A 14,857-nucleotide genomic window follows, 5' to 3' on the forward strand; every position below is an offset into this window, starting at 1 on the left:
TACGCATAACATATTTAAGATTGATATTTTTGCAATACCTGATGAAACAACTGATAACGATCGACCAGTATGGATTTATATATCGTTAAGGACAAATAGTTATGTCACTTTTATTTAATTGTAAGTATTTCATATATTGGTAAAGATAAGCAAATAGAAAGAGAATTATATGGTTGCATCTGCATTGTAGCAAAAGTTATCACTATTTCGTAAGAGTTTCTTGGCACCTTTTCAAATATTTCACTTATCATTCATATTTTTCATTCATTTTCCAAGCATTTTTTATTTAACATCTCCAACCTCAACTCAACACCTTAAAACATTTAGCCCACCGTCAAGCGGGGGATGGTTCACTGCCACGCATGGGCCGTCAAATGAAGCTTCGCTTTGTCATTCTTTTGTCAGTTGTGTTGTTAAAGTTGAGCGTAGTGGCTTGTCAGCTGGTTTACTTTCCACGAAAGAATCGCTTCCCGACAAGGTCCTGGAGCAAAATTATTCGTAAGATAATTTATGATTTCCCAAGGCCAAACAATTTGATATGTTTTATATGTTTAGTACAGGAAATATGTTTTCATTTTATTTAGTGTAATTTTCATAATAAATATATTACATTAAAACCGTTTCGTTTAGTAGCAATGGTTCCGTGACAAAGTTATTATTGAATCTACAGTATACTGACACTACACTAAGATAAAATTCACCAGACAGAATCTTTTAACACATTTGACCTCAGATTTTTAACAGATGTTAAAGTTTAAAACAGTGAAGCTAATGAGCATATCGACACACAATTTTTCACAGTTTGATGTCCTGCGAAGATTCTCATACTACATGTAACTGATTGATTGATAATGGGAATCAAATGATTATTACAGAGTCTACAATGTCAAATTTCTCACAAATCATATTGTGCTATTACACATGTATTGCAAACTGCTTAACATGAGACTTATGGTTTAATCGACATTGAAACCAGCATCACAGTTGGATACAACCTTTAACATGTTTAATAATATTAAATTTTACATGATTTCACTTCGACTATTGAACTATATTTAGATACACAGATTATTATGTGGGAAACTCGTGTCATTCTCGGATATAAAGTTATTGGGTAATTGGATTGGATGCTTACATGGTTGATCGGTTGTTGGTGTAGTTCAGTGGCAAATATTACATGCATATATACATGACGGGAAAAACATAAAACATATTTTGAAACAGAATTTCGACTGTCAGTTTTACACAAATACACACAGGAAAAAAGAGTAAATAAATGGTAGATTATAGAATTGTACAATCATGGTTGATAGACGAGTTGATTATTACCAGCTGTTAAATGGTGCTGATGACTTTTCATTCACGTTATTTCTAAAAGCTTGTTTTTTATGCTTTTTGTAAATTATCACAATAACAAAACTAACTGCTTACATTTTAAGTTTTATATGACTATGTAATTCTCATGAATATGTTATACGTTCCACGTATAGAGAACACTATATTAAGTCATCAAACATGATGAAAAAGGGAAATAAGTCTAAAAATGGCTTTTGCAATGAAATTGGCAACCAAGCATATTATATATTGTTTTGTTTTTTATATTTTGAGAATGCGTGTTGTTTCTGAACTCTACCTTTTGGTTTTGTTCTTTTTGTAAAATTCTATTTGTCCCTCATTACAAAACTTTCATATAAAGGATATTTGTTATATACATATAAAATCCCTTTTAAATACTTTTCATTGAATTCATACTGTTATCAGCTTGTTTAATGTAAAAGAAAAGAAAAATTACTCACAATTTGTATTATAAATATAAAAGAATTTTATAGTATTAGAGTTTCATATTTTATAGCATGCAACTTATGCAAACTTGTCATACGAATTATCCCTTGCTTTAAACTGATGAGTGTCTTTAACTTGGAACATATTTGTTCATTAATGATCTATGAAATGTCTAACATGACATACTTTAAGGTCATAATTGAGTAGAATATGAATGTTTTTTGTTTGAATATTAGTAAAAGTGCAATAGTGAAATGATAGATCGCGTTTAACAGTATGGTAAAGACACATCACCATCGTATGCATGTGGCTTTCAATTTAACCCATTTACCAGAGATTGGTACTAGTAATGCATGTATTATCCATCATGTTCAGCAATTTAAAAAAAATGTCAACTTTAGAAGTGAAACAAATGTGAACCAGTTTGTTGCCTGATTCGATTCACACAATAATAATAATTCTACAAGTAAACAAGAAATTCAACGTCTTTTTCCATCTATAGCATGAAATCAAACAGAACTAAAAAGGTTCAATTGCAGGAGGTCGCTATCTATTAATTGATATGTCTATGTTTATATCGTGTAATGTGACCATCAATAGTCTTCGAAGATCATCATAATGGCTACTAAGATGCTGTAAAGACTAAAATACTTACCAATGCGAATATGTAATATCGAGTCTTGTTAATTGTTTATTGCAGACTATAATTTGAAATAATATAAATCAAATATGAGCTATTGAGTCAAATTGCTAAGCACTAACGCAACAGTTAAATAAATGAGTACTTTAAATAGAATTAAAGAAAAATAATTATGGTACAAAAATCAATGATATGCGAAAACAACGATTTGTTTTTGTACATACAAATGTATATGTTGCATCACATCATTGTAAATCCTGTCAAAGTTTTATGACCCCGTTCAAACTAGGGACCTTGTCAATGATTGTCTTTTGTTATACTTTAAATGGTTTTTAAATACTCTCCTCCCAATTTAAACCTTCTGTAACTCCCACGGATTTTCAGAAGGTGTTTATTGAATTATGCTCTAAATTTAAATAGCCCCAAAACATTGTTTGAAAACTTGTATTTCAAAGACAGTTTTAAATCTTAACTATTCAATAGACTTTTCATACTGTATAACATAATTCTTATTTTATACAATTCAAATTCTTAACATCGTTTGTAAATGTTTTCATGTTTTGACGACTTTCAGTTTTCCATTCGTGCATTTACCATTAAAATCCTTATATTCTAATAACTTATTATTTATTGATGTCCTTTACACGATCTAACATGAGGTAAATCTTTCAGCAAAGTCATAAGACATGAGAGAAGGATTGGAACTGCTCAAACAGATTTTGACTTTGCCTATCATCTTACATGAAATAGGAATAAAGTCATATTAGAATCAGGTTTTACTTATTTATACTATATTCACCATGATCGTATATGTTTCTAATATCTTAGTTTAATTCTGTTAAAGTGCGACGTAACCACGTTAGCTATATTCAAAAGATCTTCCTTCGTATGGACTGTTGACACTATTGTATCGTTCTCTTTTTCTGATATGACACAATTGTACAAAAATGCCATGCGAAAGCCAAAAATGAAAATTATTACTACAAAAGTGTGTGAAAAATAAAATTACAAAAATATTGAACTCCAATGAAAATCTAAAACGGAAAATCCCTAATCAAATGGGAAATCAAATGTTTAAACACATAAAACGATTAGACAACAACTGTCATATTCCTGACTTGGTACAGGTATTTTCAAATGTAGAAATTAGATAGACACATAATCATTGATTAAGTAGCAGGGAATTCATTTTTTTTCATATAAATATTTACGTATAACCTGCTTATAGCATTGAAAAAAGATTAGCTTGATTTTGCTCTGACTCATTGCAGTATAAAGTAGTTAAAGACCAAACTAACATATGCCTATTTTAATTTTTCCGTTAACTAATGAACTCTTAATTGTTTTTATTGTTCGTTACGTTTAAATGAAATAATGTCTTTACTTGGAGAATTTTGATTCGCCTCGGTTTCAAAATCTTTCATAAAGTTTTACTCGAATTTTCCCTAAAATTCGAAATTGATTCGGGCAATACGACGGATTTTACATGTTGAACATGATCTGCTTACTCTTACTTAGCATCTGAGACGACTTCCCGTAAATGGAGGGGTTCGTGTTGGTAACGCTTTTCATGTCTTTTTATGCTATTGTTTATCTTTTGGTCCATAATCGTATTTTACCACTTTCAGTTCTGTTTCAAATAATGAGTTTTACTTTGAATGTCGTTTGTATTATTCGCCTTTCGTTTACTTCACAACTGAAATTGGAATGGTACTTGAAATTGTTATATCACTTATAGACAATGAGTTGTTTTGTTTTATTCGCATGGAAGTTTTGGAGAAGAAGAATTATCAATTTTTGAAGTGTTCAGATATACATCTACATCTGGTGAAAATGCACAAACGAACTCAACTACAACATGTACAATATGTCTAAACTACGCCGACAAAATATGTTTAGACTCGATGGTATCTAACATCCGGCAGGATGACGGAACATCATTAGACAGAGAAATGGTAGGTTTCTGCTTATTTCTTTATTTTATTTTTTAATATCGAAGAATGTATATGCATATACAAATATTTTCTATTGTGAGATGTTATATTTTCTACAAGCGTTCTAGATTTACGGAGATATCAGTAAAAATGCATGTCAAAATAACGAATTGAGCGAACCTTGCCTCGAATTTGTTTAATTTCTTGTTATATTATTCCCATTTTACAGAAAAAAAGTACAGAAAGAAAGATATTGACATGGTTTTTGCAAAACTAATCACTTTGATCACCTCAATACTTGTAATTCTGTGTTTATGGAATGCAAGAAATTGGTCATGTCAAAGTGGAATAAACCGGTTTTTTCAATGTGTACCACCCGGTTTTGTCCTAGATTTCACAATGCATAGCTTTGTTTTGTCAAAGAAAAAAAACCAATAATCGTATTGACAATTCTACTTCAGCGTTAAAAAGGAGTTTGGTGGCTCGTTGGGAAATGAATTCTTTCAGAGGACATTCTTATTATTTATTTGAATCTCAGATCAAAATGAATAATAAGTAACATTTAAAATTCGAATTTATTCATGCTATTAAAACAAGTATCATGCATTTAAAAAAGATTTTTATAACTAATGGTAACTTCAAACTAAGTATAAATATATCATAATTCTGTTGGTTTTTTTTTTAAAATAAATTGATAGATAATTGATTGGTATAATCATTTGAATCTTGTTTTGCCATTTCAAATCATGCAATAATCAAATTGATTAAGATTTCTACATTTCATAGAAGGTGATTGTGATCTATCATATGATTGTGATCTATCATAAGTTTCAATTTAACATCAAACATGTCATATTCTGAAACATACTTGTGGAAAGCTAGATTTTTAAAGACAATCTATTATGAAATCTGAAACATTTTATCGTATATAATTTATATTGAGTTAGTTGACATGTAATTGATACAATCTAAGCCGTCCGTAGATATCGAAGATGACATTATTCTGGGAAATCCTTTTGATACAATCTGTATATATATATAGAGTCTATGACTTCGTCGAAGTTTATGGACATTGAAAGAACAGGGGGTTCTCCAATTATTTTTGCGGTCTCAGGTAGGTTTTCACTATCCATTTCTTTTTTTGGGCTTCCATATATATTTCTATTTATATTTCTAAATGTTTCAAGAGTGATCGGATTTTGTTTTTGTTTTCAGAAATAAAAGATATAAAATCATAGTTTGATGACGTTTTATTGATAAACATCTATTTATATAAAGACAAATATGCGACTTACATAAGCATTGATAAGGGTTTACATTCAGGACAACGAAAGTTTAAGACAATTAAAGGGGTCATAAAACGGTTTCCCACGTATCTTTCAACAATGAAAATCATGCTTTGATTATAGTTATCAAAAGTACCAGGATTATAATTTTATACGCCAGACGCGCGTTTCGTCTACATAAGACTCATCAGTGACGCTCAGATCAAAATAGTTAAAAAGCCAAATAAATACAAAGTTGAAGAGCATTGAGGATCCAAAATTCCAAAAAGTTGTGCCAAATACGGCTAAGGCAATCTACTCCTGGGGTAAGAAAATCCTTAGTTTTTCGAAAAATTCAAAGTTTGGTAAACAGAAAATTTATAAAAATGACCATATAATTGATATTCATGTCAACACCGAAGTGCTGACTACTGGGCTGGTGATACCCTCGGGGACGAAACGTCCACCAGCAGTGGCATCGACCCAGTGGTGTAAATAGTTATCAAAAGTACCAGGATTATAATTTTATACGCCAGACGCGCGTTTCGTCTACATAAGACTCATCAGTGACGCTCAGATCAAAATAGTTAAAAAGCCAAATAAATACAAAGTTGAAGAGCATTGAGGATCCAAAATTCCAAAAAGTTGTGCCAAATACGGCTAAGGCAATCTACTCCTGGGGTAAGAAAATCCTTAGTTTTTCGAAAAATTCAAAGTTTGGTAAACAGAAAATTTATAAAAATGACCATATAATTGATATTCATGTCAACACCGAAGTGCTGACTACTGGGCTGGTGATACCCTCGGGGACGAAACGTCCACCAGCAGTGGCATCGACCCAGTGGTGTAAATAGTTATCAATTATTATATTTTTTATGATTTTCAACTAAATTTGAATATACATGTAAAACCGGACGTAAGCATCTGGTTGGATATTGAAAATCGAATATCGAATATCAAATAACGAAATACTAGATTTGACATGTTGTCTAGTCCATTTAAATTGATTTTAAATGAAATGAAATACTTTTAATTTAACACACAAAGATAAAGGACACGGAAATCAATATTTACGCATAACATATAGAAGATCAAACAACTGATAACTGTCGACCAGCAATGGATTTATAGTATCGTTAAGGCAAAATATTTATGTCTCTTCTATTTGATTGTAAGTATTTCATATATTGGTAAATATAAGCAGATAGATAGAGAATCATATGTTTGTATGTGCATTGTAGCAAAATTTATTTTTAATATCCTTATAACAATGTTCATCGAAATGTTCTAGTATCCGCGGTCATATCTATAGTTATTCTATCGATCGCCATTGTTTTAAAAAGTGTCGACAAAAAAATAAACATACTACATAATGCATATGTAATAATTTCTTTCGGTATATAGATATAGGAAGATGTGGTGTGAGTGCCAATGAGACAACTCTCCATACAAATAACAATTTAAAAAGTAAACCATTATAGGTTAAAGTACGGCCTTCAACACGGAGCCTTGGCTCACACCGAACAACAAGCTATAAAGGGCCCCAAAATTACTAGTGTAAAACCATTCAAACGGGAAAACCAACGGTCTAATCTATATAAACAAAACGAGAAACGAGAAACACGTATATATTACATAAACAAACGACAACTACTGTACATCAGATTCCTGACTTAGGACAGGTGCAAACATTTGCAGCAGGATTAAACGTTTTAATGGATCCAAACCTTCTCCCTTTTTCTGAAACAACAGCATAACATCACAACAAAGAAAAAACATAGATTGTTATTAAGGAATTATATTTCCGAAGGAATCAAAACTAATTACATGTGTTTAAAGAAATCTAACTGACGTAATTATTTGATTTTTCATACAGAAGGGGCCAAACGGAAGGCGCTTTTTTAAATTATCTATTCACCTAGATAATCATGTACACCAGTTTTGTTTAAGGATGTACTTAGGTGAGGTTTTTGAATTTGTGTCAAATTTTCAGACTCCTTGATGTTTTTCCATACAAGACAATGTAAAATATTTTGCCCCATAAAACCCATTTATGTTTTTCATATTAGACTTAATAGCTCATGAAAGGCCATTTACCAAAATTTGAGAAGATTCTTAATTTTCTTTCTTTTGTTTTGAGATCCAAATAATACCAATGCAAATATAAGGTAAAAGTCCGAGTCAGCCTTTTTCCGCCATATTTTAAATCTCAAATATCTCGAAAAGGAGGTCCATGACCTGTCAATATTTTCAGCTTATCTTTATCCTTAATTGATGCTCTACCAGCTCATAGTATCAATTTTAATTTCTTAATTTCGTAATTGTTACCTAACCTCACCTAAGTACATCCTTAATTATGTGTTAACTATAGGCGGGTAGGTAGTATTTCCTGGCCCATAAGGGATAATGATAGCCATTTAAGGAATTTTCACCACTTTCTAACACTGGCAAACATTTACTCACACAGTTAACTGAAGTACTTTCATTATACTAGTACTAATCAGAAATGAGTTTTAATACGTTTCATGGCCTTTTACTTTTTTTGCTATTTCTCAAAATCTTAGACTAGTGCTTTTATGTTTTTTTTTATCATGCAGTGAATACAAAAAATAAACAAATCTCAATAAATCACTTTCACCTGTATGTAAAACTATTTCATATGATTCTACACTTCGTTCATCCCGGAAAGTATGTTCAGTTAGTACTGTATTTTTCGTCCAATCACACTGTTCACATACACTGACTTAATTAGGGTACACAAAAAAAAGAGCAACCTATGTTCCGGAATGCAAATACAACCGTGCTACCTTAACTAAGACATCACAAACTTGAAACCAGTCATGACACCTATGATGCATAGCCCTCTTACTTTGAATCATATTACAATAATGAATACAAGTCAGAACTTATTTCTCACCAACAAAATATAAAAGATTAAACCCCTACCACAGCTGGTATATTTTCACTTTTTTCATCTTAACATTTCTCGCAAGAAGTGATCGAAACCCAAATATATGATGTTTCAAATCAATACTTAAGTAAAACATGGTGATTTAGGAGGGATTATTGGAATGCCAACTCTATTTCTAGTTAATTCGACTGATAGAAACAGTGTATTTCCATATCTTTTATACGTGCACAATTAATTAGTTACGACATATCATACAATGACAGTAAATCCTATTTCTTTTCTGCTCTTTGAAGCGTTAAAATATGGACGTAAATGATAAAAAAGATCTTTGCAGTCCATGCGAATTCAAAAGCAAGACAGAAACAGCTAGAAAATGGTGTACTGAATGTGAAGAGCCCCTTTGTATTACCTGTTCTGAGAACCACAATGCAAACAGATATTTCAGGAACCATCATGTGATATCAGTAGAAGGTAACCAGTTGCTAGCATCACTACAGATACCTCTCAACGAATACTGTGAAGTTCACGATAAGAAAAAGGACTTGTACTGTTCTTCACATGGAGAGATTATATGTTTGACATGTACGCAGAATACTCATGGAAAATGTGTGCCAGCTGCACGTTTGAGTGATGTCAGTAAGAACGCTAAAACTTCAACATTTGTCACAATGTTAGAATCAAATATAGCCGACGTCGTAGATCAATTAAGAGACATTATAAAAGATAGAGAAAACAATAAGGTAGAAATTGAAAAACAAAAAAATGAAATCCTTGAAGAAGTTAGAAGCTATAGAAAATGTATTAACGATAAGCTAGACCAGGTAGAAAGTATAATTATTGAAGATTTAAATGGAAAATGCCAAACATTTAACCTGAAAATCGACAACATTGTTATGTTTCTTAACGATCACCTGAAAAAGTTTGATGAAATACGAAAACAGATGGATACTTTGAAGGAATATGCGTCAGATACACAAACTTTTATCGGGGCAAAAGCTCTCGGAAAAACATTGCATTACAATGAGTCTATGCTTACATCGGTTTTAGAGTTAATCCAAAACATTAACATAACTTTGGAGGTGAATCAAGATATATTCGTTACTTGCGCAGATATAAAGTCATTCGGGGATATTCGAGTAAACACACTAGATACCGGTTATTGTAATTTGCAGAAAAACAGAGGACAATGCCCCATTGACCACCAATTAAAACTATCCAAAGCGTTAGAAATCAAGATACCACAGGAATTTTTTTTTAGAAGTATCATATTAAGTTGCGTCATACTTCCGAACAAACAGATGATTTTTGTAGACTCACATGCTCGTAATAAACGATTAATAGTTCTAAATGAGGATGGAACTCCTAATCGCAATATTAAATTGACCGGTAGGCCATTTGATATCGCCGTGATTTGCAGTAACAAAATTGCAATTAGTTTCCCATGGTGTACTCGCAATAGAATCGGAATAATCGATTTGACAAATAACAAATCGGAGCCCGACATTGTTTTTAAAAACAAATGTTATGGTATTTCATACGATAAAGATAGATTGTTTGTCGTCGTCAAGACTGAAGGAATTTTGATAATGGACTTAATTGGAAAGGTAAGCGCATGCTTACCGATTGAAGGTGTGGGAATATTTTATGTCCATGTTAAAAATGAAAGACTTTACTGTTCTGACGAATGCAATGACACAGTACAGTGTTATGATATGGAAGGGTATTCTATTTGGACATATAAAGATTCAAATTTAGTATCACCCAGGTCAATTTCATCAGAAGAAAACTTTATTTTAATAGCAGGATGCAAAACAAATAATGTTGTGTCCATTTATTTTAATGGAAGTTTTGCAAGCGTAATTTGTGACACAGATGACGGTATAATTAATCCAACAAGTATATATTTTGACTCAGGCAATCTTTTAGTATGCAATAGTTCAAATGCAATGGCAATTTTATGTAAGAAAAGGTAAGATTCTTATTATTTATTCTGTTTTATTATTATAATCTCCGACGTTTGTTTACAACATTTTTCGGATAAAATAAGATACTTTAATCGCCATAAATCAGGTTTAAAGACGCACATATCCGACCCTCTCTCCCTTTTGCCAGTCTATTTGAACAAAATCAGATTAAAAAGCTTTACATCGCTGGAGAGTGTTAAATCTTGTAAAGACGTTTTATATAAGTTAACATATTGCGCTCACATCTATGTTTACACCCATACTTCATGTTTATTTTGGTTAACTTATGTCCAAATTTATTGTGTTTAACTAATCGCTGTCTAGTCCACATTAACACTATATCTCATGTTTACATTAACTTATTGTTGTCTCATCGACACTGTGTTTGGTCTACGTTTACACTATATCTTATGTTTACATTAACGTATTGTTGTCTCATCGACACTGTGTTTGGTCCACGTTTACACTATATCTCATGTTTACATTAACTTATTGTTGTCTCATCGACACTGTGTTTGGTCCATGTTTACACTATATCTCATGTTTACATTCACTTATTGTTGTCTTCTCATCGACACTGTGTTTGGTCCACGTTTACACTATATCTTATGTTTACATTCACTTATTGTTGTCTCATCGACACTGTGTTTGGTCCACGTTTACACTATATCTCATGTTTACATTCACTTATTGTTGTCTCATCGACACTGTGTTTGGTCCACGTTTACACTATATCTCATGTTTACATTCAATTATTGTTGTTTCATCGACACTGTGTTTGGTCCACGTTTACACTATATCTCATCTTTACATTCACTTATTGTTGTCTCATCGATACTGTGTTTGGTCCACGTTTACACTATATCTCATGTTTACATTCACTTATTGTTGTCTCATCGACACTGTGTTTGGTCCACGTTTACACTATATCTTATGTTTACATTAACTTATTGTTGTCTCATCGACACTGTGTTTGGTCTACGTTTACACTATATCTTGTGTTTACACTAACGTATTGTTGTTTCATCGACACTGTGTTTGGTCCACGTTTACACTATATCTCATGTTTACATTAACTTATTGTTGTCTCATCGACACTGTGTTTGGTCCACGTTTACACTATATCTCATCTTTACATTCACTTATTGTTGTCTTCCCATCGACACTGTGTTTGGTCCACGTTTACACTATATCTTATGTTTACATTAACTTATTGTTGTCTCATCGACACTGTGTTTGGTCCACGTTTACACTATATCTCATGTTTACATTCACTTATTGTTGTCTCATCGACACTGTGTTTGGTCCACGTTTACACTATATCTCATGTTTACATTCAATTATTGTTGTTTCATCGACACTGTGTTTGGTCCACGTTTACACTATATCTCATCTTTACATTCACTTATTGTTGTCTCATCGACACTGTGTTTGGTCCACGTTTACACTATATCTCATGTTTACATTCACTTATTGTTGTCTCATCGACACTGTGTTTGGTCCACGTTTACACTATATCTTATGTTTACATTAACGTATTGTTGTCTCATCGACACTGTGTTTGGTGCACGTTTACACTATATCTCATGTTTACATTCACTTATTGTTGTCTCATCGACACTGTGTTTGGTCCACGTTTACACTATATCTCATGTTTACATTCACTTATTGTTGTCTCATCGACACTGTGTGGTCCACGTTTACACTATATCTCATAGATATAGGAAGATGTGGTGTGAGTTCCAATGAGGCAACTCTCCATCCAAAAAACAATTAATTAAAAAAGGTAAACCATTATAGGTCAATGTATGGCCTTCAACACGGAGTCTTGGCTCACACCGAACAGCAAGCTATAAAGGGCCCCATAATTACTAGTGTAAAACCATTCAAACGGGAAAACCAACGGTCTAATCTATATAAAAAAACCGAGAATCATGTTTACATCCAGGTCATGGTGCAAATGATGCTATTTTCCCATTACAATCAGTTATTTTTAAATATTTTGGTTTAAAGAAAAAAACTGTATTGTTGTTTTATAGATTATAAAAGTGCATGTTGACAACTTGAATAGAAATATTTTATATTTAAACTTACAAAATGTGGTATGAGTGGTGAACTATTTTCAAGTATAAAATCTGTTTATGATAATCATGATAATACTGTGAGCTGTGTAAAGTTAAAAGGAGAATTGTTTGACATTTTCTTTGTAGAAAAGGGAGTATTACAAGGCAAACCATTATCACTCATACTACTTACAATGTTTTAAATGATTTGAAAATGAGTTTATTGATAGCTTATGTCTGCCAGTGGAGGTTAAAGAACTTTCAAATTATTGAAGCTATGTATATCTTGGAGTTATGTTGCATTATAATGGAAAGTTTATATTTCACCTGTTATATAATATAGGGGTTATATAATGCATCTAATTTAAAAAAAAATCTTCATATAGAATTCTGTAAACATATTTTGACTGCTTAGAAATTTAGATATGAACTGCTACTGCAATTGTTGATTCTGGTTGATAATTTTAAATTACAGTTTACTTGACAAAAAAAAAAAACAAACCCGTATATCTACACTGTATTAGATTTTAAATTAAGTATAGACTTTGTTCATACAAGCTAAAATTGAATATTGTAGATTCACAAAAAGAGCAAGAAATGAAAGATCAGGTATTTTATGTAACCATAGTGATATTGAGGATGAATTTCATATTATTTTATAATGTCAAAAATATAACAATATAAGAAAATTGGTTTATAAAAAAGGTATTAATATACAAATACATCTGTTTGTAAATTAGTTTAGGTATTGTCAACAAAGAATGTAAAGGACTTGTCTAATTTAGTTAAATATTTAATATACGCCACAGATATAAAATTTTCATTACATTCCTTTGAATGATTTATACTTTGTAGTCTTGAATGATTTATACTTTGTAGTCTTGCCTCCGATTGCATTTTAAATGTTTTGTTGTGACATACATGTAAATGTTAATGATATACATATCAACTGTATTGCTTCTGGTTAGAAATGAACTATTAAACACAAAATCGCATGTTTAAATAAACTTATTGTTGTTTCATATATATTTCTTTTGGTCCACATCATATTTCATGTTTAAATAGTTTTATTGTTGTCTCATCGACACTCTTTTCAAGTTGGCATCTGAGTTTTTGAATGTCCCTTTTCCCGCCTTTTAGATCTTCTTCAGATAAAGGAAAGACAAGTGACGATAATAGTTGTTTTATTTGAGCAACATGCATAAATGGAAGGCGTCACAAATGATTCGTTTGTAATATCTATATAAACACTTACGAGACATATCTAATCATTAACGGTTGAAGTTTCATATGTAATATTATATCTCCTACAATAAAGCATAGTTTTGTTTCCCCAAAATAAATCCTTAATTCTATAGCTTACTCATTTAGAAGATTGCTGCTTAGAAGCAAACTGAAGGGTTGCTTACATGCAAACTAATTTGATAAGGGTTTTTATTTCTACAAGTTAACTGTTCTAATAAAGGGTTGCTGCTTAGAAGTTAGCTATTGAAAAGAGATTACTTGTAGCAGCTTTCACTAAGTTGTTTTAAATGATAATTTACAAGTAAGCTGTTTTCTCAGATTGATATTTTCCATCTATTGTAGCCACGATACCATCCTCTGTTCCTGGTTTTTACTTGAATACGAATATTCACCTGGGGTTTACTCATATAATCACCACTATGGATCCACTAATAACTAAGGAACAGTCTATTTTTCTATGGAATATATTTTGACATGATTGAGGTTTCATCTGATTTTGATTTTGTTTTATGAGTTTTCTGATACGATATTTTACTTTTAATGTAAGTGTTGTTCCATCGACCATGAGCTTCTCTTACGCGCGTCAGGAAATACATTGATTGTATATCTATTTCGAACATGCACGTTTAGTCAATTCGCCAATAAAGGTTTAGATGCTGTAAATATTAGCAATATTTTCCATCAGAAATCTGTACAAAAATCTATACCCGATAACTTCAAAAATAAAGCTACACCTGTTATTTCTTATATTACAACAAGTCTATTGCATCCAAGATTTTCAACCACAAGATGTTTTTAGAGGCCTTTAACCTCAAGGATCGTGAAATCCAAACCTCCGGATTGCTCATGTGCATCGTCACAATACAATTATAGTCCAGCTGGTCATGTTATTACTGGTGACCTTGGCATCGTTATCAATGAACAGCTAAGAGAGTTGTTAGCCAAAGACTAAAATATAGAATTCCCCAGCCCATCAACTGGAAAAAGAACTGTAAGTTACTGATGGATGCAGTTGAGGACTATGCAAGAAAATGGGTAAAGCGCGAACCAGAC

The 14,857-nt window shown here is 31.7% G+C and overlaps 1 protein-coding gene across 2 annotated transcripts; it reads left to right on the plus strand.

Moving 5' to 3' along the window:
* Window positions 1-6,729: 6,729 nt before the first annotated feature.
* On the plus strand, window positions 6,730-13,581 carry LOC139500678 (uncharacterized). Of its 2 annotated transcripts, XM_071289476.1 has the most exons (3): window positions 6,730-6,792; window positions 8,826-10,501; window positions 13,137-13,581. In XM_071289476.1, exons 2-3 carry the CDS (start codon window positions 8,835-8,837, stop codon window positions 13,219-13,221), a joined length of 1,752 nt encoding a protein of 583 aa, XP_071145577.1. In that variant the 5' UTR covers window positions 6,730-6,792; window positions 8,826-8,834; the 3' UTR covers window positions 13,222-13,581. The 2 variants fall into 2 exon arrangements, with proteins under 2 accessions (XP_071145577.1, XP_071145576.1); XM_071289475.1 differs by lacking the exon at window positions 6,730-6,792 and having other exon boundaries at window positions 8,815-10,501.
* The last annotated feature ends 1,276 nt before the right edge of the window (window positions 13,582-14,857 follow it).

The sequence above is a fragment of the Mytilus edulis genome, chromosome 13 (genome assembly GCF_963676685.1).
Source record: "Mytilus edulis chromosome 13, xbMytEdul2.2, whole genome shotgun sequence".
Classification (NCBI taxonomy): Eukaryota; Metazoa; Mollusca; class Bivalvia; order Mytilida; family Mytilidae; genus Mytilus; species Mytilus edulis.